General features: G+C 37.7%; 1 protein-coding gene across 7 annotated transcripts in view; it reads left to right on the top strand.

Annotated features, from left to right (window-relative positions):
• LOC114157575 (cyclin-dependent kinase 17-like) overlaps positions 1–25070 on the top strand; it is a 49922-nt gene that overhangs the window by 5208 nt on the left and 19644 nt on the right. For 4 of the 7 annotated variants that reach the window (XR_003598197.1, XM_028038807.1, XM_028038691.1 and 1 more), the window contains exons 2-3: positions 6941–7101; positions 12805–12966. Coding sequence is in view for 6 of the 7 variants with exons in the window: in XM_028038807.1 (XP_027894608.1) it covers positions 6941–7101; positions 12805–12966 (323 nt within the window). In the remaining variant the exon portion in view is untranslated. Of the gene's footprint in view, positions 1–6940; positions 7102–12804; positions 12967–20807; positions 22017–25070 lie in introns of those variants that run through there. The other 3 variants (XM_028039069.1, XM_028038932.1, XM_028039003.1) reach the window with 2 other exon arrangements.

The raw sequence follows: 25070 nt of genomic DNA, 5'->3' as shown, positions 1-25070 counted from the left end.
TGTGTCTGCAAACTGGCTTTGATCACATGTATTTATTGATCACTGCATGTAGCATGATGAACACAAAACAGTTGTTTGTTTTTCATGAATCTGGCCTTTGTAAAGGGAGGAAGGAAGCCGTTGTTGAAAGAAAGCCACAAGAAGTCTATTTTGCAGTTTGTCACAACCAAGGTGGAGGACAAAGCTGAGTTGTGGAAGAAAGTTCTGATGGGTTGAGAGTGACATTTTTTTTGTTGTTGAACAAACTCTCTATACAGAGGAAATTTAAGTTTGCATGGTATTCTGTTCACCATGAAACATGGCAATGGCAGCATCATGACATGGGAATGTTATTCTTTTTTTCCTCTGTGAGCAGGTTACAACCGAGGGGGAAAAAGTCCAAGGGGTATGAATATTTTTAGCAAGGTGCTTTTTCAAAAACAGTTGAGTTTTTTGATGGCATTCATACTTGAGCCAGGAGGTCATACAAATAATTTACCCTTTTTAATATGGTGATACTAACTTTAGTCAACATTTGTGTCAAAATTAATTAATATACTGACACCAGTGTTTTAAATTTCTCAAAGAAAAACAATTCTCCTGTCTTTAGTTCATAAAGATTATGAAAACATCTTATTAGCTTTGCCTTTCTCCACTGTTTCTTCCTACCATCTGATATCAAACCGTTTAGGTTAAGTGTTGGAAGAGCTGTTGAGGAGAAGCCATTGGGTCAATGAGAAGAATGGACCATTGTTTGGATTAACTGGCTATGTGTGCGTTTGTGTGTGGGATTCTGTAGTTGGGCAGATTTGTGCATTACTCATGCATCCCGAGGCTGCTGCTCAAAAAGCAGTGTTTGGAGCACCACAGTGTGTGCCCGCTCCACTCTGCCACATTGCATGCATGTGCAAGCGTGCGTGTGATTCGTGTGTCAGCGAATTACATAAAAATGCAGGTTTACGGTAAAAATAGAAGAAAGGGGTGAGATTTCAAGGTAGGAAGGCTGGAAACAAAAACGGTGGAAATACATGCCAGCAATCAAACTACTTCTATTGATGGTGTGTGTGTGTGTGTGTGTTTGTTTTATGTGGCACCCGCATACCCCAAGTCAATTTATTGTTTTCCGTTTTAAAGCAGCCAGAGAAATTCAATACTAGCTTCTCAACATTACATTGGTGAAGGGTCTGTGGAAAAAAATGAAAGTTTCTAAAGCAGACATGATCTTGTTTGAAAGTGTTTGTGTGAGAGAATGAGGCAAGATTGAGGAGAGAAGTGAATCCTCATCTCTCGCACTCTCTTTTCTTCTTCTCTTCACCTCAAATCTGCAGATTCGGCCTGGGCCTGTAACCTAGCAACCCAAGTGATGTGTGTGTGTGTGTGTGTCTTGAATAAATTCGACTTTACCTCTCCTCTGTCCTTCTCTGGGATGTATCAGTTCACTTGCCAAAATACCACAACCTTGCAGCCACCCCACATGTGTTTGGAAACACATGCTCACAAGCTGTTAACAGACGCAGACTAATGGTTTCGTACAAAGAGGTTTTATTCCTTTGCTCCTTTGTGCTTTTTATTCTATTGACCTCTGATCTCCTGTGTCTATCACAATGCCTGAATTTTAGCACTCGTGCCTTGCTTTTTAAACTCATCTGAACCACAGAAGGTCTGTAAACGTTTTAGAAAGTGAGGCTGCATCCTTCATCTGAATTTGTCCTTCTTGTCATCCGTGGGTTGGTAGTGTTTGGTGAGTGTGGTGTGCACATGTTGGCAATGATCAGCCACATGTCTCAAACCACGCACCGATGCACTGCTGCCAAGTTTCTCACTCTCCCAACGTCCATCTGCATCACACGAGACCAAACGTCCCATGGACATGTTTAATGTTTCATTATTGCTGAAATATTCCATAAACCATCACAGGTGCAGGCCTCATAAAAAGAAGTGGATTCTTTTAATGCAGTTTTGTCCAATAAAATGTAATTTTGCAACAACAAAAAAAAAGACTCAAAATTCAAGAAATATTTAAATCAACATTAAAACAGGGAGGTAGTTAAACATTAGAAGAACAAGAACATTTAATCTTTAAGAACATTTAAGCAAATTTTAGAAGATTTTTCTATTTCATGAAAAAAAATCTCAATAAGTCACCTCACAAGCTTTTAGTAGATTAGAGGACTGTAATTTATATTTATAAAATAAATGTATTTCTTTCCTCCTGTTAGAACCTGGGCTGTTGCAGTACATTCTGTTTCAGAAATGCCATTCTCCAAGGTTCCTGTCAGAAACACAAAAATCTCCCCCGAAACCTTGGAAAGTTGGCCGTCAAGCATTTCCGAGTTCAAAATCTTGTCTGACTGGTTTCCATACAAAATGTAGTGAAAATGGCAGCTTCACTGCATCTCTGGAAAAAAAAGAAGTCAATAGCTAGATTCAACAAAACAAATAGGTAAGAGCCACCCACTGGATAATTAGTTGATGGATGTTGATGGCTAACAGTTATTTAACTCTAACAAATGTAGTGATTAGCTAATATTTTAAACAATCCTTAAATTGATGAGAGAAGCTTATCAGGAAAAAAGCTTCAGTTTTCAGGGAATCATAAAAGAAGGTGATGTGGGTCAGTGAGTCCAGATTTGCCCTGTTCCAGAATGACGGGATAATGCACCCATCATGCGGTGCTTACAGCACAAGTCTGTTCAGGCAGTGTTCTGATCTGGGATTGCTGCAGTTGGTCAGGTCTAGGTTATCAGCAACTTTATATACCAAAGAAAGAGCTCAGCTGTTTTCATAAATATGCTGAAAGGCCAGGCTATTTGTTCACTGGATTTCATCTTCCCTGACTCCAAATTGATAATGCCAGGATTTAATTAACTTGAATCCAGCTCTTAACCGCATTGTTGTTTGGCTCTGCCATCATTTCGACAAGGTCTTGCTTTAAAAGTTAATTCAGGTCTGGATGTAAATAAATGAAACACACTGAAACGATATCATAGCAAACCCATGCTGTAATCAAAGTTGAAAATGGTTCAATATTAGTGTGTGACTTTTCTTTCTTCTAAAATTTGTCTTATTACAGCATCCTTGGAACTGCAGCATCCTCTATAGAATGTTTTTTTTGGTGTTTAAGGACCAAAAATAGGAAGAAATACATTGTTTTCAACTTGTATTGCTAGAAGTTAGCGTCCCAGCAACTAACAAACTTTACTGTTTTTCTGCCGTTTGTCAAATTTAAATGTGATGTAATTCCCAGATTTTGGTTTTGATGTTTGATGTAAATTAAACGCAGCATTAAGATGTTATATATATGTTACAAGGGTATATGGAAACATTTTATATACCTTTGTCAATATCATTGGAATTACTTTATTGACATCACCGCAATCAAACCCTTTTTATTACTGCTGGCTGCTTTTGCATATTTCCTCTTGTATCTTGACATTTTCTATTTTATTCCAAGTCTAATATTTATCTCCCTCACTATCAATTTCCAGTTCTGGCTTTGACTGGGCCACTCCAAAGTATTATTATTACTTCCAGTAAAAAAAAAAAAAAAAAAAAAAAAAAAAAAAAAACTTTTGTAAAAATAAAAAGATTGCTTGAAAACTACATTCACTGTGTGACTTAATCATTTTGGACATATTTTTTCTAAAGCGACTGATTTTTGTGTACTAAGACAAGTTTAAGCCATTCTTGATTTCTTTCTACCTTGTTTCCAGTTTGTCGGACTTTCTTGTAGCATTTTAAAGTGGGGAAAAAGTTGAAAGACATTTTCTGTTAGTGACAAGCTGCTACTCAGGAGAGATTATAAAAAAATATGTTCTTTGTTGAGATGTAAACAGTACGTGGTTAATAAGTTTGTTGTGCTTTTTATGTCTGAATGATTCATAGATCAGACGTAGGTGGGTTGAAAAAAATCAACAACATTCCTCTGAAAATGACCGTGTCTAAAGTACAAAGAAAAAGTTTGAACCTTTAAAACACAGAGAAAGCTTTCTTTCTGAAAAGCTTCCTGCTCAGGAGAGAAAAATAAAGAAATGAGGGCTAAAGACCTTTGCACAGTAGTGTTATATCTGCCCACAGATCAATTAATATTGCAATCTGCAGTATGTTGTCACCCAGTGGTGGATGGGTTTCTTATTACGCTGATATATTCGTGCTGTATCAATGCAGATAAGATTAAGACTGTGAAATTAGTTGTCATGATGTGTGTGTGTGTGTGTTTGCATTTCTCTGCTGGTAAGACCCATTTTCCTACAATTGCTTTTTGTGAGGACCCTCTGCTCCTGTTGGGGCCTAACCCCATACCCCATAAGAAGAAGTTAGGTTTTCAGGTTAAGGATTCGATAGTAATGGTTAGGTTTAGGGTAAGAGTCAGATTTTGGTATAGAAATGAATGCAAAGTCCATGTGAAGATAGGAAGACATAATATGCGTGCGTGGGTGTGTGTGTGTGTGTGGGTGGGTTTCCGCGTGCTGGAACAGGAGCACCCCTGTGTGTTGATGATAACATTTTAATGTATTACCTTGGTAATAGGAAAAGCATGGGTACCAGCTGTTTCTTATAATGTGACTCATTATTCCCAATAATTTGTGGATCATTGCTTCAAGTTTGTATGAGGCTTCCTTCTTAATGGAGTCTGGGAAAATATGCAAAACAGCGGGGGGAGGGAGCTTAGTACCATGATAATCCAAGTAACGGATGATGTGAAATAAGAGGTTTGTTCTGTTTTCACTCTTTTGCTCTAGTCTTAAACTTCATGTCTTGGAGAGAAAAAAAAACGTGGTCATATGAACTGGCAGAAACAATGTTGTTAGAAATAAAGACTCTGCCTGTGCACATCTCCTGGCAGAGAAAAGCCAGTTGTCCTCATTGAGGATGTTCCCTCGAAGCGCTGTGTGTTTCTAATAGGCCTGACAGATTGAGAGCTTGAAAGGATGAATGGCTTTTGTTGAAGCCTCCGAGGATGGATTCAGAGTGAAGGGCAGTGGGCGCTGAACGTATTTGTGTGTACTTTGGTGTGTGTGCTTATCAGCTCCAGAACCTTTTTTGGATTAGACAGAGGGAGCGGGAAGTGGAAGGGAAACAGAAACGGTCTGCCATTGCTGCCTTTACTTTGAGGATGTAAAGCAAAATGTAGTTAGTGTATAAAAACAAGCCATCCACAGCAAAGTGCACGCATGCAAAGAAAAGTACATAAACTTTGAAAATTATTCATATGGTTCAAACCTTTCACATTTTGACTGCATAACAGTCAAATATGGAAAGAGTATAGTAAAACTGCAAACCTGCCAAGACATGGTTGTCCACTCAAACGTGGCAGGAAAAAGAGAAGCAGCTATGAGGGCGTAGGCAACTTTTAAGGAACTGCAGAAATTCAGGTAAAATGGGAGAAACTATCAGCAGCTATGAGTTGTGTACTTCATAAACCTTACATATATAGAAGAAGAGCTAGAAGAAAGCAATTGAAATCCAAATGAAGTCCTGTTTGCTCCTAGCTAAAATACAACACAGCAAAAATAAATGGAAGGGGTTCTGTTCTAATGAGACTAAAAGAGTTGTTTACCTACATGCAAAGTGCTCTGTGTGGTGCCAAACTAACACTGCACAACAGCCACATCACACTATTCTCAATGTAAAACACAGTGGTAGCAGCATCATGCTTTGGGAACACTATGTGAGAAAAGCTGAAAAGCAAAATAGATCAAAGATGGAGGAGGTAAATACAGGCTAATTCAGGAAGAAAGCATGCTAGCTGTAAAAAACTTGAGACTGGAGCAGCAATTCATTTTTCAGCAGGATAACAACTCTAAACAAACAACCAAAATATCAGTAACGCATTTTAACCTCTGTAAAACATTTGTGTGTGGAAGTGCTCTATGAATAAAGTTTTGATTAGTTGAAGCGGTTTAGAGCAAACATACCATAGAATGGCCCAGTCAAAGTGCAGACCCAAATTTTGTTGGAATTCTGTGGTAAGGCTTGAAAATCTAAGTTCATATAAACTATCATCCATTTAATCTGAATGAGTTGCAGCTATTTTGCAAAGAAGAATGAGCAAAAAGTTCAGTATATAGATGTGCAAACCTGCTAGGGGACATCCCACAAAAGATGATTGCAGCACAAGACTCAATGCTAATGCACTTCACTTCAATTTTTCTTCTAGCTCAAAAGTTGTGCTGGCCTGCTGTATATATGCATATACATACAAACATAGAGCAAAACTCATAATAAAAACTGTCGCAAATTTGCACATTAAACCGTTCTGTGCCACCTGGGACTGAAATGAATCTCAGCTGAAAGAACAACTTGCTCCCACTGCTCATTATTTTAACAATAGGGTACTTTTCACGTGCTACATGTTCAGTGTGTTATTAGTTATAAGAAATAAGTAAAGACCAATTTTGTGATTTAATTAAGGTGTTGTCCATGGATCCCTGCTTAGACTTTGCTACCACAGAACTGACCAGTTATAATGCATAAGTACTAATTAGCTTTAATTTTAGTTTTAAGCATATCAGAGTTTGTTTGCAGTGGTCCACCTCCTACTAGTTGTGGGAATTGTGCATGCTTATGCTTGTCAATCACAACTCATCTGGGAAGGCTTCTGTTGTCTAAAATCTCTGGTGAACTGCACAGTCAGCCATTTACATGATTTTTTTGGGGGGGTACATTTTTGTTTGTTCTCTTTCCCTCTTGTTCTCTCTCTCTCTCTGGGTTTGTCTGTCTCTCATTCTTTGTCTTTTATTCTGCAGTGTTTGCACTTGGGACACATAACAATGAGAACTCACGGTGTGTGAACAAACACAATCATTGGGAGCCCAAAGAACTTTAGAAAATGCGCAGGGGACTCCACTCTAGCAGTTTCGCAGTACAGTAAAAATTATGATGGTGGCGAGATTCACTAGTGTAATTAGAGAAATGTTGATAATCATGATGTTGATGCTGTTTTACTCCTCCTCCTTAGGCCAGTGGGCCCCAGTGGTGGAGGTGAGAAGATGGACAGGATGAAGATAATCAAGCGGAGGCTGTCCATGTCTCTACGAAGTGCTCGACCTGTCGATGACTCCCTGTCTGAACTGGCAGAGCAGATGGCTCTGGATGAGCCATCCACAGCCAGGGACAACGGTGAGACATGTACTCTAAGATTCATATCTTTGTTAACATCACCACCTTAACATGCCGAAATGAAAGCTGTGCTCAATAGAAGTCCTGCTTTACAGACATTGTATCAGTGCAAAGGCATTCAATGATTTGGACAGATTAGACAGTCAAGGAGGAAACATTCTTTTCAAAATATAAACTTTTTATAGAATGAGAACACGAGAGAAGCATTACTCCAAAGTTTGCACATTTAAAGAGATGTTAGATTTTACTACACCCAAGCCTTTTTATTAGGGGAATTTGGCTTGTTTTAACTATCATTAGTTAGGAACAGTTTATGCAAATCCTATAGGTTTTGAAGAGCTCTGAACTTTTTCAAAGCAGCCACGATCTCGGCTATGTTAGTTTCTAGCATTTTCAGAGAATGGAGATAAATGCAATCACAAAAAATAATCTACTTTGTTCCTTGCATAATTAAAATGAACAAAAATGCAAGTTAATAACTGCTGGGAGTAGCTCCGATCTTTAAAATATCAGCGTGACTTACTACATGCTTCTTCAAAGGCAGAGTTAAATCATGCAGAAGACCTTAAGGAAGGACTTAAAATAGCAAAGGTAAAAACAGAGTTTCTAGACTGAAAAAAAGAGAAGCTTTTGGAAAAAATGATGGACTTAATGAAAAAACATATCCAACTGAGACAATTACTATTAATATTGATAAATAGTAATAAACTAAGATGCTTTTAGCTCTTATTTTGAAAACATAACATTTTATTGTTAAAGACAAGAAAAGATTCAGTTACATTACAACAAATTTTCAGAATAGCGATGTTTCTCTGAAAGTCTCTTAACTCTCCCGCGGTCTTGGCGCAACATTGAGGAGAAGAGCGGCAAATGTCACTGTATGACAGAGGGGAACCTTGGGGGGTGGTCCTGTCAAACCAACAGTTTCTAGGTTAGTGCAACCCTGCCAGACCACGCACAGGGTAAAATACTTGCGGGGTCTAAATGACATTGTCTCTTAAGCCAGTAGGCTTAAACATTCACATCCGAAGACTTTAACAAAAGTAAAGAACTGACTTTTGTTCTCTCATTCACCCTAACATGCATTTAACCAAAGTATGTTGGTAGAGTTTAAAACAGCGCCAGAAGCACAAAGAATCAAATCTCACAAAACATTAAGCTTTTTTTTTTTTTTTTGCAAGAATGGGAAGAATCTTTTGAAACATGATGCCTAATTTTTCTAACAGGCAAATTCACTTTTCAATATTTTATGCAATCTGTAACCATAAAATAAATAAGTCCACATAACTTAATAAAAAAAAACCCTTTCAAACGTGATTCATTCTTTCAGATTTGTTGTCAAATTCTGGCATTTGCTTCTTTGAATTAGAACCTGGAGTTTTCCCAAGAATTAAACAGAATAATAATAACTCAAGTAAAGAAAAATAAAAATTCTTTGAACACTTCTGCACCTGGTGTGTTAATGGCTGAGAACAGGAGCTGATGCGAAAATAGCTGCTACTTTATAGACATGTACTGTACATCTCCTTATTGCGATCTGCATTGTCAATCTGGTGCAACAGCAAAGCATATAGCACATGCAAAACAATTGAATGTGGAACAAACAGCTTTAAATGAATAACTCTGAAGGATTCATCAGTTGAAGTACAGGACCAAACAGAAATTGTTACTATTTTCATAACCATGCCATTAGAGACTAAAATAATACCTGAAAAAATGTCAACATTTCTTGAGACATTCAAGTACGTATTAATATTGCTATGTTAATGAGTTATATACAGACCTTCTCATGCTGCAAAAAAAGAGGACAACAACAAAAAAAATAAGTATGATGTCATGCACTTTTTCTGCTTCAAGAATATGTATGTTTATTATTTTTGCCTGGTTTCAGTTACAGCATCCTCCACAGTTTCTGCATCCCTAGAAAAGATGTGCAAAAAGCTTCAAACTAAAAATAATCCTGCATTGCAGTATCATAATCCCACACAGAAAATGAACAAAAATCTAACCTCTCTCTTGATTACGTTTATGCAATAGAGACAGTTTTTAATTTGGATTGGGTGCAAAACTAAGTTGATTAAGTGTCTAGAGAACTCTAATCCAGGACTTAATATTCTTCTAAGTATGAAATCAAGGTGAAATCAAAAGATCTCCAAAGGTCACTGTCGGAGAACTACAAGTATTATACTACTGTAGCAAAAGTAACATTTTATTTTATTATAATTTCTTTATATTTCAAATCTTTCAAATCGAGTGGACTGTGGAGGATGCTGTTTTCCATAATATCATGAAGTAAGAGGTAGCAGCTCTGAAATCTTCATTGGATAGTACATCTGTGCATTGATTTTTATTTTAAATTATGGTGCTTTAATCATCACAGATTTACTGGAGAGTGTATTCTTGCCTGGTTATTGTTGCTAACAGATATTTAATTTGATTGCTCGTATGTGCTTTCAGCCCCAAAGTGTGAATGTAAAACTGTGTCTTGTATCTAATAGTCATAAAGGGCGAGCTTGCACATTTTCAAATATTCTTACAGCACCCCAACCTTCTTCTTCATCAGCATCCACACCTTCATCAGCTTCATCATAAATAACGTCCTTGTTTATCTTGGTTATCAAGGCTAAAAGACAGAATAGCACAAAGTTTTAAAGTCTTGTGACCTCATATTCTGTGTTTTCAGTTTCAAGCAAACCACAGCGTCTTTGCTCATATTGAGAAAAGCAATGTTTGCTTGAAACTCTGGATGCCATCTGCTGGGCATCGTCAAGGATTGCAGTTCCTGCTCTCAATGTAGAAATGTGAGACCTCACACTGAGGCTTTCAAGGTTGTTTTTGTATGGGTTTGCATCCTATCCTGGCACCAGGCAGAAAATCAAGTCTTCAACCTGCAGAATCGGGCATAATGGTGGCAAAAATAATAAATGCCCTCCCAGAAAAGTGGTATTTAAAGCTATACACCGTGTTCCAGATGATTATGCAAATTGGATTTAAGTGTCATAAAGATTAAATTTTTTGTTGTGCTATTAAATCTATAGATAGTATTGTGATCAGGACTCTTTGAATCACTATAATTAATTTCAGAGAGCTGGGTTGATTAGTTTGTCTGGTGAGCTCAATTAAAGGACATCTATTTAAGAAGGATGTTCCACATTATTAAGCAGGCCACAGGTTTCAAGCAATATGGGAAAGAGAAAGGATCTCTCTGCTGCCGAAAATCATCAGATAGTGTAATGCCATATGACAAGGTATGAAAACATTAGATATTTAACGAAAACTGAAGCATTATCATCGTACTGTGAAGAGATTTGTGGCTGATTCAAAACAAGGATGGGTTTGTAAAGATAAAGGCATAAGGAGGAAGATTTCTGCTAGAGAAATTCATCGGATTAAGAGAGCAGCTGTTAAAATGCCCTTACAAAGCAGCAAACAGTTATTTGAAGCTGCTGGTGCCTCTGAAACCTCAAGGTGGAGGATCCTCCAGAGGCTTGTGGTGCATGAACCTTCTATTCGGCCCCTAACCAGAGCTCACAAGCAGAAACAATCACAGTGGGCCCAGCTGTACATGAAGATTAATTTTCAAACAGACTTGTTCACTGATGACTGCTGTGCAACCCTGGATGGTCCAGATGGATGCAGTAGTGGATTGGTGGTGGATGACCACCACATCCCAACACAGCTGTGACGTCGGCAAGGATGTGGTGGAGTCATCTTTTGGGCCGAAATCATCGGGAGAGAATCATTGGTCGGCCCCTTCAGAGTCCCCGAAGTTGTGAAAATGACCTCAGCAAAGGACTTTCTGACTGATCACTTTCTTTCATGGTTCAAAAAGAAGAGCCGTACCTTCCGTAGCAAAATCATCTTCATGCATGACAATGCACCATCTCATGCTGCAAGGAATACCACTGTGTCATTTGCTGCTATGGGCAAAAAAGGGGAGAAACTCATGGTGTGGTCACAATCCTCCTCTGACCTCAACCCTATTGAGAACTTTTGAATTATCCTCAAGCAGAAGATCTGAGTGTGGAATGCAGTTCTTATCAAAACAGCAGCTCTGGGAAGGTATTCTGACATCCTGCAAAGAAATTCCAGCAGAAACTTTCCACAAACTCACAAGTTCAATAGATGCAAGAATTGTGCAGGTGATATTAAAGAAGGGCTCCTATGTTAAAGGGGTCCTGTCTGTTAAAAAGTTTTTAATTGAAATAGCTTTTGATTTTAATACAAGTGTTCACTTAATGCTGCACATTCAAAGAATGACCGTTCTTTATAATCCATAAAATGTTTAGAAAATCTGCTGTGCATAATAATTTGGAACAGAGCATTTTGAGTTTTTTATTTTTGAAAAAAAATACTGTTCTCATGGGGAGCTTTGTTCAGTACAATTTGATTTATACTGTAATAGTTCATGACTTGAAAATTATACTGACCATCATTTGCATTGACCATTTAAGAAAATATCACTTGCATAATAATTTGGAACACGGTGTACTGTAGCTGCATTGTGCTGTGATAAATTTTTATTTTTATATCAGATGCAAAAGTCTTGATTTCCAGCTCCACCGCTGCAGCATCTATACCCCTATTATTGTTTTAGTCAGTGCAATCCTCGGCTTTTGCTTCCATCTTTACATTTTTACATTCCTCTCTTCAGCCTTTAATAGCTCAAGCTGTGTCAGTCCATTTTCAGAGAGCAGGGGCGGCAAGTGCAAAGAGGCTAGAGGAGGTAATGTAGAGGATGAGAAAAGAAGGGGCATTAAACTTTAACAACTACTCCACATCACCGTCTTCTTATGGTCTTTTGCTGCACTGTGACACCTCCCTGCCTACATGTGCTCAAACTCCCACATGTTTTCATCTCTACATCTTTGCAAAACTGATAAAAATACGTATCATGGAGGAAGAGAATTTTGTAAAGAAACATATTTTTCCTTTATAATCACACTGGCATTTTAATTCTATTTGAAGTAATTATCTGTCCTTTGGAGATCCTCTTTCTTCAGAAACACATTTGTTAGTGCTTATTAGTATGATGTGTAAATGATAAAACATACATTCTTAGTGTTATCATTAGGATCAGTGTTATCATTAGGATAACACTAAGAATGTATGTTTTATCATTTACACATCATACTAATAAGCACTAACAAATGTGTCAGTGCTTGGGTTTTGCTTTCCAAGAAAAAACATTAAGTTCAACATTAAGGTTAAAAATCTGTCATGCTTTGCTTTTTTCTTGCCTTCTTTCTTCAGTCGGTGCGTTGATTTTCTTTCTGCATGTCTTGCTTTTGTCAGCTGTCCACATCACTTGTGATTCAACATGTTTTCCAGTTTGCATGCCTCACACTTTTTAATTTCACATTCAAATTGCTATGTGTCGCTGCTGCTTCATTTTCTAACCTGAACACAGCAACTGCACAAGTTCTTTGCCTTTTACCTCTTATTGCTCCATATTGTACTCTTCATATGTGTTCCGTATTCGGCTTGACTCTGTGTTTGGTCTCAGTGTTACTTTGTGTCATCTCTTTTTTCCTCTCTCTTTTTCTCCTATTTTCTATTCCCAATTGTTTTCATGTGTCCTGTATTTTGGTCCTCTCTGCCTGTCCTACTTTTTGAATCTTTTCTGTCTTTTTTTTCCTCTTCTCCATTCTCTTTCCTTTTTTGTCTCTTTCCATGCCTGCCCTTGTATGTTGTGTATCTCAGTGCCCGTGGTGTGCTCAGCACACCCTCCTGCCTCTCATAGTGCTCCCTCCTTCCTGCGTCAATATGCCAGTCATCTGGGCCGCACCGCCTTACGCAGAGAACCAGGTGGAGGGCTGGAGAGGGAAAGAGCCTTACTGAGCCTGCACAGGACTGGATCTTTGGGTATAATCACACATACATGTAAACACAGATGTTAAGTTAGTTGTGCAGTGCCAAGAAAAAGTATATTTGACCCCTTAAAGGTTTCTTCTGTTGGCATTTTTGTCATACCTGAATCTAACCGAGATAAGAAAATATATCAAACTTTGCTATGTTAGTAAATATTCCAAAGTCCGAGGAATCTTTCAGTAAAATTAAGCTGGCTTCTTTTCATGCTGATAAGATTGCATACTGTCTCCCTTTGCTTGGATCAAATTTAACATTGATTCTAGTAATTATTTGCTGTGGTATTGCTTCATTTCCAAACATAGCAAGGTTCTCAGGGTTTTCAGAATCAGCATTGTCCTTCTTGGAGATATCACAGGCTTCCTTAACTAGTAAAATTATTTCTTATATCAGGGGGTTCCAAATTATTCAGCTTCTAAACAACAAAATAACATGCTATCATACGTAGTGAATTAAACAGAGTAATGACAACACAAACAGCATCAGCAGCTAATGGATTTATTTAATTTATTTACTTGTATATAGACTGTAGCTTTTAAAAATCTGCGTTTAGCTTCTTTGATTATTTTTGCTGTAACATTTGATTTTGAAGAGTGTGCTGCCTGTTACATAGTTGCGACTCTAACTTTGGGAACCTCTGTGGTAAACAGTCTTTTCCGTGGTTGTTCAAATTTTGTGTTATTATACAAATATTCAAATAGACCCAATTACGCATAACTTGAGCAAATATATAATTTATTTTTACAGTAAATATAGTTGTATTCATATGCTCTGATAGAATAATAATTCTTAATGTGCATGCCTGCTGTGTGTTATCTGAAACGGTTAGATTCGAAACCTTCAGATAACTTTAACTTCAGAACCATAACTGTTCCTTTCATTTGCAAACTCACGTTATTTATAAGTTAATATTTTATGGCAGATTTCTTTTTAAAAGAGGGATGTTCAGTCTCAGTTTGAGCTTGTGTCATTTTCCACTTTTGATTTATATTTTGTGTTATAAGACGCTTATTGTATTGTAGTAAAAACTTAATCTAAAGCTTTTACATTCAGCTCAATATGTCTTATATTAAGTTTACTTATTGCTATTTGAATCTAAAAATAGTAAAAATTAGTGACTTCAACATCTTCCTTGTGTCATGTTGACATCTAAAACAGCATAATTTTCAGCACTGCATTTTCTGCCCATATAGCTCCCTTTCTGTATTGCTTGGTGTGTTTATATTTATTGAGAAATGCTTAAGACATGACAATGTATCCATGTCTAAATGTGATGCCAAGGAATCCCTGCAGAGCATATAGTGAGATAAACATTCCTATTTTCTTTAACCGTCAAAGCTTTTATTTTTGCGGCTGATCCATGTGTTTAATTTTGAGGGATCTGGATGTTGCTGCCACCTGTGGGTGGAAAACTGACACTCTAGTCTAAGTTTTTTTGATGCTGGAATAGATCAATGTGCTTGTGACAGAGTTTGACTTTTCTGCAAATATTATTTATGATGTGGAGTGTCAAAACCGTAATCTAACATGCACAGATACAAATCCATGCTTATACTGAAGCCATAAATACTGTCTGCATTCTTTCTATCTGCATTATATAATGTTGCATTAGGCTTTATGGATCCCTGTAATCTCATTTCTGAGTTTGGCTGGATGGCTAATGTCAGGAGCCGTAGGGGAGGATACACTAATAAAAGTAAATGATGACTGGGGTGGAGGTTTGCCTTTAAGCATCAACCCTAAACATAGTGATTTCGATCAAAGCATATTTATCTGATAGAATGACTCAGTTACCATGCAGACCGGATCTAATTAGGGATGTTTATCACGACTCAAAAAATTGACATTCATAGCTGCTCTTCATCCAGTTTGACTGAGCTTGAGGAGTTTTGCAAAGTAGAATGGACAAAACCTTCAGCGTGTGGAAGATTAAAAGGTTTTAGAAATGTGAAGACTTGTTGCTGTAGTGAGGGGTGACATCTACAACGTAATGACTATTGGGACTGAATAAAAATGTAAGCCACACATTTCAAGTTTTAATTTATAAAAGATTTTGAAAATCACATATTATTTACATTCTGCTTTGTGTAAGTCTGTCGAATTAAAATTAAAATAATATACGTTGAAATTTATGTTTGTAAAATGATAGCGTGGAAAGATTTTCAAGGGGTACGAATATCTTTTATAATGGACGGCTTAGATCCATGTGTTCTGGTGAGCAAACTAATGGGTAGTCTAACGCTCATGTAGATCTGAGAGTATAAGCCAGAGCCCACAGATTATTGGTTTGGTGGAGTGACTTTGAACTCCACATCTGCTTCTGAGTTCTGAAGATCCCCCAAAAGGCCCAGTTCGTGACTCAGAACCTAGAATAGATGCTACTCTATTATTAAAATCTTGATAAGGTGTAGCTTGAAATGTTATGGGGGACTCTCCGTGGGTGTGTGTTGCCAACTGGTTGGTCTTGCTGACTCACTGTGTGCCATTCGACAGTCAGAGCACGTTGCATCCTTTAATTGAGCGGCTTGATGCAATCTCTGTCCTGCTGCACTAAGAAGATAACCCACCACTTCTCTGTCTCTCACTTTCTTCATCATCATTTTACCCGCCCGCTGTATTCGTCTTTATGAGTCAAGGTAAAAGGAGAGCACAATCTCCTTTACTTCTACTGCGTTCATGTTAGAGCATGGTTAAAATAGTAATTGGTCCTTATCATGTCTTAAAATTATATGAATAACCTCACTACACCCTACTTTCATAATAATTAAGAGGATTGGCTACAACCAGGTGGTGCTAATCAAATGCGCATGATTCAGTGATTGTCCCCAAATCTGATTATCTCTATTATTGCTGAAGTTTTGGCAGTTTTCAGGTCTAGAGCATTAGGTGTGTGTTAATATAACTCATAGGAGAAAAGACATAAACAGGGATCTTAGAGGTAGAGCTGTGGCTTTTTTATAAACATCCCTATAAATACACTTATAGAGATTTTTATAAGGTTATTTCTTAGTCCGTCACAGGGAAAACTATGATTCACAAGTGGAAAATACAGAGAACAGCTGCTAATCTTCCTCAAAGTGGTTGTTTCAGCAGCTTTACTCTAAGGTCAGGCTGTTCAAAGCCAACTAAAATCTCACCCAAATATGGAGAAACTAGACCTCAGCCTCCACAGGCCTCACTTGGCTTGTTTGGCGTAAACACAGCTCCTACGTAACATGGAAAAATGTAAAATTTAAGTCAAGTGTAGAAATAAATGTGAAACGGAATTAGAGTAGAAACACATATTATTGCCTACATGATACATAATTGAAATTCTAACAAGTATGCTTTTATCCATCCATCCATCCATCCATCCATCCATCCATCCATCCAATGGCCTTGTGTTGATGGAATTTGAGACCAGAAAAATTATAGTATTTCCACCACAAAAATCATGTAGGAATCGTCTGTTAGACCTCCTAATTGTTTGAAAAAGAAGTACAGGTTTGCAATGTTTTGAAGAATTACCAGCAGAAACACAGATCTTAGATCCCTTAGTTTAAATCACCGAATGGCTTAGCACCAAAATACATTACAGACCTGTTGTCGTTGTATCAACCTTCCATACCACTAAGGTCTTCTAGTTCCAGTCTACTCTGCATCCCCAGAACCAGAATCAAACATGGAGAAGCAGCACATGGTTTTTAAGCTTCACTAAATTGGAACAAACTTTTAGAAAACTGCAAAACAGTCAAAACACTGAGTTCCTTCAAATCAAGACTAACAGCTGTTGAGTCAAATTTGAGGCAGCGTTCAAACAGACAAGAAGCCAACCCTAAACAGAATTACTGAAAAATAAATGGATGGATGAGCGTTAGGGGCCTTTGGCAGAAACTACGAAGAACAGCATATAAATAATGGCCTGTAAATAGACTGAAGCAAGGTTGTAAAAAACTATTCAAACACTGTGACACAAGACCCATAAGATATTACTTCTACAACTTGTTTGAAAATTGATCAAATCATTGGATGTGATTAGCTTTCTATGTGCTATTTCTGCACTTTTTGTTACAGTATAAATTACAATGTAAAAGGTCAACTCATATATCAAGGTATCCTTTTTTAAGACTGAACAAGAACAGTTATAAAACCTTAGAACTGAAAGAAATTCTATTTATTTTTTACTACTACTGTATAGACAGACACAGGTCGGTAAATAACGTGGCATTTTGTGGTAACTCTGTTCTTTAGAAGTGTGTGCCCAACTCACAGGTTTGCATTAATCTGTTGCTAAATAGGGCGACACCCACACATGCAGCGAGGAATGATTAGCGATGCAGTTTTCAGCCTCATTTCTGCCTTTGTGTTTGTGTGAAAATCTGTAGTTACACTGTTGAGGATTAGTCGGCCATCCTGTCGGTTTCACAGAGAGAACAACTCTGCTAAAAGCTGCCGACTCGTCTCCAAACGCGTCGCAAGCTGCTATTTTTGATAATGTCACAGATGTCTCCTCTCCTTTGCTCCCCCTTTCCTCTCTTTTTCTCTTTTACATAAGATACTGAATTTAAATATTAAATGCAAAGATAAAAGAATTTTTTTCCTGCAATTTGCACACCTTCAGAGACCTCATCAGTGAAAGGGATTAAATGTAGCACATTAATACTGCATTAATAGCTGGAAACCTCTCCCTCATACGCTGTGCTTCCCGCTATCCATTTACGGGTTCTTGGATTGGACTTGATAAGAACAATGGGGCGGACTCCTTTTTTTGTGATTGGTGTTGTAAGCTCGCTTGAGGCTTAAGCAAGACGTTGCTAATGAATAATTTTGCTGGTAATTTCCAAAGCCGAATGTGCAAATGTGTTCTTTGGGGGTTTGGGATATTGGGGATCAACGTAAACAGAGCTAGAAGCTTACAGGAGGCACTCCAGTCCCAGTAATTGAATAATAAGATTCCTTAGATGCAGAGAAGAGCTTTAGAGGTAATTACTGGAGACTAAAAATCTCCCAAGCCCTCCAAGGCTTGTGCGTATGGTTCTCTTTTATGCATATTCCTCAGGGATAAAAAATGCACTTTGATTGTTATTGTTGGCTTAGTGTAGAGACGGGCTGCATTATATATTATTTTTAGAAAGAAAATGTGACAACACTGTTTTATGTGAAATAATTTCACTGTAGAAATGTTTAAAAGAAAGTGGCAGTATGATGGTGAATGAGGCCTATAAGGGAGCAAAATGCGGTGTGTCTTGGTTGCAGATCAAGGGGAAATTGTTTCGAGTCTGACATTGTGTCTGTGAACGTAAAGCGACGTGGAAACAGTGGTGGGTGAAGGGCTGAGTGGAGAGCCTTTTATCCTTGATGTTTTATCCGGCCTGAAGCTAAAGGATTCATCTTTGGAAACCATCATTTTATTTGCAGCTCACTGTAAGCGGCCAGAGCTCTAATCTAAGAAAGAGTGTGACCTACTGAAACACGGCATGCAGATTTTTGAAAAAGTAAACACCAAAATGCTTAAATTTCTCACAAATACGTTTTTAGTCTCCCCTTCACACGCAGACATTTTTAAAATCTTATTCGTCTGTTATTTTAGGAAATACTTTGTTATTATTTTTTATCATTATTGACAAGTAGGGTGTGGGAGCCTCTGAATGAGAGTGTTTTCTTAGTTAATGTTTACAAGACAGCCTGAAAGCCGACGTGAAGGAGGATGTGAGGCTTTATCTATCACCAGCTTGTGGAACAGCTCTATATAGTGTTAATTATTATGAGGAAAGACGGCCTTTTATGACTTTATCTTGTTGACATTTAGATGAAGTATCCATCCAAGACGTCCCACTTTGTCTAAATACTTCTTTAAGGCGTTATCTTCTGCCGTATCAAGGATCCCTCTTCCAAAGACAACCTGGAGGGAAATATGCATGACAATCTGAAAAAGAGGAGATTACCGCTGGCAACCTGGCACCCATGAGTATTTAGTCATCAACACTTATTATTACAGAAGCTCTCTGCAGCAATGGGCCAAATCACATCCGTCTTTAATGTCTACCTTTAAAGACTCAATTACACACCTGCAAAGTTCAGTGAGATCCTTTCTTTAGGTGTGAAGCTATTGTGAGTGTTTAGGTAAATATATAAACACTCGCCTCACAGCCAACTTAATGGTAGACCCTTGTGTAAGTATAAGTCACAACCCACAATCCACACACACCTGACAATCACTGAAAATAAAACACTTCCTTCAGAAAGACCTTCTAAATCAAACATTTCATTTGTTTTTGACAAAGAAAACATTTTGAAACTATTTTCAGTGAGAAAAGATCAGTAATATACTATTTAGTTAATTTTGTATCAATAATTTTTTTCATTAAGAAATTGATTCTCACGCTTCTTGCAAAAGTTTCTAATGGGCTTTATTTACTTAAATGAATAAAAATAAACATTTTGTAGAAGAGCACATTGTATTGATTAGTAATAATCAGTGTGCATAAACAGTGGAGCAAGCAGAGAGGTTTGCTCCATAAAGCTGAGGAAAACGTTGGTTACTTTGAGTTTGTGCGCCAAATTCATTCAAAGTTCATTAAGCATGAACTGTATAACAGATAACATTTGTGGTTTTCAGATCCTATTTGTTCCATGTCTTCATATACTCGTGAAACTTTTACAGTTTTATTTGGTACTGAGATCTTTAATCAGTAAAAATGTATCATGTATGTCAGTACACTCATGCCTTATTCTGGCTGATCCTTTCTCTGCACCAGCCCCTGTAGGTTTTGTCTCTCTTTTAGGATAGGTTGATAGTAGTTCACATTTTCAGTAAAGGTAAAAACAAAATCTGTGGAATTTCTTTCTGGTTTCATGAACTTATTTTTGGTTTGTAAACTTGTCAAGATTTAATGACCATCAACCCACATTTTAAACGTTTCCTGAACACAGACACAGACAAAGATGTTCACTATGAACATCATTGAGAGAATAATATAAAGGGGTTAGAAAAGCATAGATTTCCTAGATAAAATAATGTGCACAGCTTATAAATACAGTTTTTTTTTAATTTACACAAATTAAATGTATAAGCTCATTGCACAAATGAGGCCACAGAACTCACTTGTTGTCTATGTGTCTGACAAAATTATAAACGATACAACAACCTGTAGTTTGGGTTCAGATTACTCAACTCCAATGCTAACTCCAATGCTAATCATTTAAAGTATTTTCATACTTTTGTCTAATGCTAGTACTACTCGCTCAGTATTTGCATACAGTACTGTACACCAAGCTAAACTGCAATCACAATTTCAGTGTTTGCAATACTGGGATCTCACTCTTCTGTGCAATATTTCGTCAAATGTTATATCTCAAGCATTGGCATTCTGTATGCCAGTAGTGTATTAGTTGTGTGTAAGGACTTTCTCTGCCCTTGACAAACCTTAATGTATATTTACTTGCCAAGATTGGCTATTGTCTTAGTATTCAGCAGTAGTATTACAGATTTTCCTGATAATGTGCAGCCCTAGAATTCTGTTATCTGTAAGCTAGAGTCAAACAGTCACGTAGGTGATATGTCTTTTTAGGTGGGAACATTTTCTGCATGTGAGGTAAGTCATGTTAAAGAGATGAGCTGTGATACTTGGTGCCAAAATACTGTGCTGTGTCACGCCCATGAGGAAAGACAGAGAGAAAAAGTGGAAAAGCTGCTAAGATGCCAGAGGCATCTATCAAAAAGCCTCAGGGTTTAATTTTATCCATAGAGAGTGGTAAGAACAAGGAGCCAGAGAGTAGAGAGCCAGTGAACATGAGAGAGAGGAGGGGAACAGGGACGGGATTGAGAAAGAGGCTGATCATGCAGAAAATGTTGTCATCAGCTCATGACTCGAAAGACAGCACCGATCTTCAATACCATCTCTGATCTCGGCGCAAGTGAGGGAGAGATGGTAACTAGAGGAGGCGGAGAGAAAGCGACTGCTATCACATGAGAGGGAGGGGAGTAATGGCAAGGTGAAGGGAGGCAGCGAGAGGACTGAAGCATTGATAGGAGCGCCACAGGCAAGGAGGGAGTGATCGAGAGAGGGAAGTGGAAGGGAGTAAGCAGCATAACAGCCTGGATAGAGTGGTGTGCAGAACAACAGTGGGACCGCAGAGGACATGAGAAAAAACATCTGACACAACAAGAGAGATAAAAAAAAAAACAAGGACAAGAGGAATCGGGACGTCATGTGAAAAGAAAAGAAAAGTAACAAGAGATACAGAAGATCTGGTAGCCGATGAGGTCAGATAGTTGAGCATGTGACAGATGAAACTGTTGTTTTCCCTGGGAGGGGTAAGATAAATGTGTTGTGAATCTTTGCACGTGTTTGCTTGCGTGTGTCATGAAGATACAAATGAAGACAGAGCACCTGTTATTCTGAGACATCGCATGCATTGGACCATCTCTGCAGCATTTTACCTACCTGCACGCTGTTTGACCTTCCTTAGTCAGCAGGAGGAGTGTGACTGCGGAGAGAAAGAAGAGAGAAAGCAAGAGAAGTGAAGGGAGAGTGAGTCTACAGAAAATACCCTGAAAGGGAGATAGAATGTTGAAGTGGATTTGCAGCTAAGGGAGTTGCTGCTGTCATTAGTGCGCCTGCACTGTCCTCATAATCTTAGACCTCTGCTTCGTTCTCCTGTGGCAATACAGTAGACTGGATTTTTGTCAGACTAAAAGTCTGGACCTTTAATTGTCCACAGCTTCTAAAACAAGACTTCTGCCTGGATTTATTGACTAAAACCTCATCTGAAGTGACCTCAGTTCCTTGAAAGGGCCTGGATTTAGTTTTCATACTGTGTGAAATGCATTTCTGAACATTTAAAGATATTCAAATGTTAGTGCCGTGAGTCTTCTTCAAGAACGGATATGTCAGACAATCCCCAAGGGTGTTCCGGACCTGCTCCCAGGGTGGGAGACTCCAAGGTGGGAGAGGCTAAAATTGGAGAGGGGATAAGGATGGGTGAGAGAGACACCCCTCTGAGGCTGTCGCCGTTCCGTATGCTTCGAATGCTGGATTCGTGCCGCCCACCAGGAAACCGGATCGGTAAGTCCATCTTCACCAGCAGCTCATCTGCACCCTGATGCTGAATATCCATCAATCCAAGGCAACATCTGAGAATGTATTGGAACTGTATGCATCTTTCAAATAGAGGTAAAAACGCTGGCTACAAATATTCTACAAGTAAAATATTATTTTTCATCCAATCAAACTTAAAGATGACTTTTGGTTGCATCCACACTGGAAGCTTTTATGCAAATTTTACTGGTGGGTACAAAAAATAGTAAATATATATATATATATTTATTCTGCAAAGAAGTTAGTTTATGCAAGTAATTTCTCAGGTTGATTTACTTGCAAGGCTGCACAAATATAAAATTGCTATGGTATACCCCCTGGCAACGTGGTCCCAAGGAGTTCTCTTTTAAAGGTTTGATATAGTTTAGCTTGTAAGAGCAGTAAGTAAAAATACTGAGTTAAACAGAGAAGGTTTAGCAGGCTCATAACAGGAAATCTAAAGATTTCCTTTAGTCTCTGACTTAAATTTCAGAGATTTTGAAGTAAACCTCTGACTTTCTTCACAGCTTGAGACTACTCCTCACTGGGTTTTGCATCCTCCTTTTGAAGTTCTTTTTTGTTTGCTCTATATAGAATTGCACCTTCCTGGAGCACATGCAGAGCTGGGTGAGGATTTCCTGAAAGTATCCCGCTCAGTCTTCTAACATTTAGTCAGCAACCCTAACTAGGCCAACCGGTCTGCATGCAGGAACGCAGGGGTAACTTGTGACATTTACTGTCTGCTCTTTGTCTTCAGAGAAACAGGAAAAAGGAGAGCTGCAGGAGATATTAGAAAGACAATGTGGTGGAACAAGAAGTGTGTGACATTTGTGCTTTGTACTGAATGTGAAACAACCTGGACTGATTGTTGGGTTTGGTTTGCATAGTGATGGAAATTTCCTCCCCCCACATGTTGTCTTATCTCATTCACCCTCATCTGCTTGACTGTATATGCAAACAAGCAAGATCAGGGCCCTCTAAAAGGGCTATCTTTGTTATACTTGTAGTACTTCAATACTCACTTGTCACAACCTTGTGGAACTGTGTCAGCTTCTGTTCATTTGTAGATGCCCAGGATCAGTTTCCATTGACTCTGGTATCAGTTACGTCCAGTTTAAGGTTTCACCATCTGGGTTGTGAAAGTTAATTCTTGATTATGTGACAACTGCCTGCTCCGTGGTCTGACCTTCATTACTGTTATTACCTGTATTCTTACATCAGAAGTGTGATGTGATTAAACCTTTGAACACAAACCGAAATTTACATATATAGGTATGTTTACTATTTGTGATGTTTTCCTTTTATCAACTTATAGACATTTAACATAACAAATGCTAAAATAATTTCCTTACAATCTCCTTATAATATTTTAGATGTTTTAAAGAAATTGGGCTTAACTTATTATATAACCTGATTTATTTCATTTAATGATAAAACATGCTACAGCTATTACTACTGCTATGAGATAATCGCATCAATACAATATTTAGTTCTTTAACAATGTTTAAAGCTTTAACAAGTTAGATATGGAAGTATAAACTTAGTAACAATAGCACACAAATGAGTGTATTAGCAGCCATTCTCTTTTTTCAATCAACTATATGGAAATAGTATCAGATAAATTGGATTTGAGAGATAAAGCAAATTAGAGTGTTAGTTTTTCTGTTATTTTTCTCTTATTAATGTAAGGCTTATAGCCTGACGAGAGATCTTTAATCATTAACTAGCCAGGTTTTCTACTTTCTTGCCAGTCTTGAAGTCAGTTGTTCATTTTAAAGCTACACACACAGATACTTCCAGATTGTTGCCAACCTTTTTTCCACCCAGACAAGTATTATTTTAGGAATAATAATAGCAACCAAACCTTAACTGTCTGTTGTTTTTGCAGCCAAGACACTTTTAAATTAGATGACTTCTTCCTGTTTTAACAAGGGTTCAAAGGTACAGAGGGTTTCAGGTTCTTCTGTACTGCACACAACTTACGGAAAAAGTGGGTAAAGGAGGTGATGCTATTAGTATAGGGACATGATACAACCAGATAAGACTCTACACAGCATAGGGCTTTCTCAGTTTTTACTACACAGTGGTGTAATGGGAGAATTCTGTCATTCTAAAACAATTTTCAGTTGAGTTTTTAGTTTTTCAAAAATTTATTTGGGAGAAACAAATCCATCCTTCAGATATAAATTGTAATAAAAAACAATTTATGATATTGATTATTATATAAAATTATTATATAAAACCCATAATTAGTATATCTCAGAATTATTGAAATTAATAGCCCAGTTTGTACAAGTCTATATTAGTTTGCATATCTGGACAGGTGGCATGCTTAATACCAGGATATAAAAAGTGTGACAAGATGTTTCTGGTGACATCAGATAGACTTGAGAATATTCTCAAGCCTTACAAATAGAAAAAAATTAAGAATAAAGGATCTGATTTAAGGTCTATATTAGCTTAATTAAATTATTGCTAGAGAGATGTTTAAAACTCCATAATATGGAATTACAAAAATGGAATTAAAAAAACAGTAAATATTATTTACTGTTCTTGTTTTTGCTTTGTTCTATATTTTCCTTCCTCAAACTCTATGACAAAGTATGCAGCTTGTCTTTCTCGTATCCTTATTACAGGAATAAATACAAACGAATTACCTAGAATAAGCCTTAGCCGGTCTGCAGATGACAGCCCAGCATACTAAAACAAATAGTTTCACTTTTCTGGCCCAGAGTTTTTAAATCCCATGGCTGATGTGTCACAGTCAGCCAAGGAAGTTATCTTTCTTTCTTTCATTCTTTCTTTCTCTCCTCCATGTTCATTCTCCCTCTAACCTCCTAATCTCTGTCTCAATGTCTTATCTCAAGCTGACTGGCTGTATCAAGGGTAAATGGTGCAGTTTATAGCAAATTACTTCCTTTCTTGAACAAGTCTGTCTTCTTTGAATAAACTCTGTGAAAACATGAACATCAGCACCAAGGTCCAAACACATGTTATGTGCTGTTAATGACCCAGAGTCTCTGTGACAGCAAGTTGAGACCA

The sequence above is a fragment of the Xiphophorus couchianus genome, chromosome 1 (genome assembly GCF_001444195.1).
Source record: "Xiphophorus couchianus chromosome 1, X_couchianus-1.0, whole genome shotgun sequence".
NCBI classification, from domain to species: domain Eukaryota; kingdom Metazoa; phylum Chordata; class Actinopteri; order Cyprinodontiformes; family Poeciliidae; genus Xiphophorus; species Xiphophorus couchianus.
The sequence above is the reverse complement of the archived record's forward strand: the minus strand, read 5'-3'. Positions and strand labels throughout refer to the sequence as shown.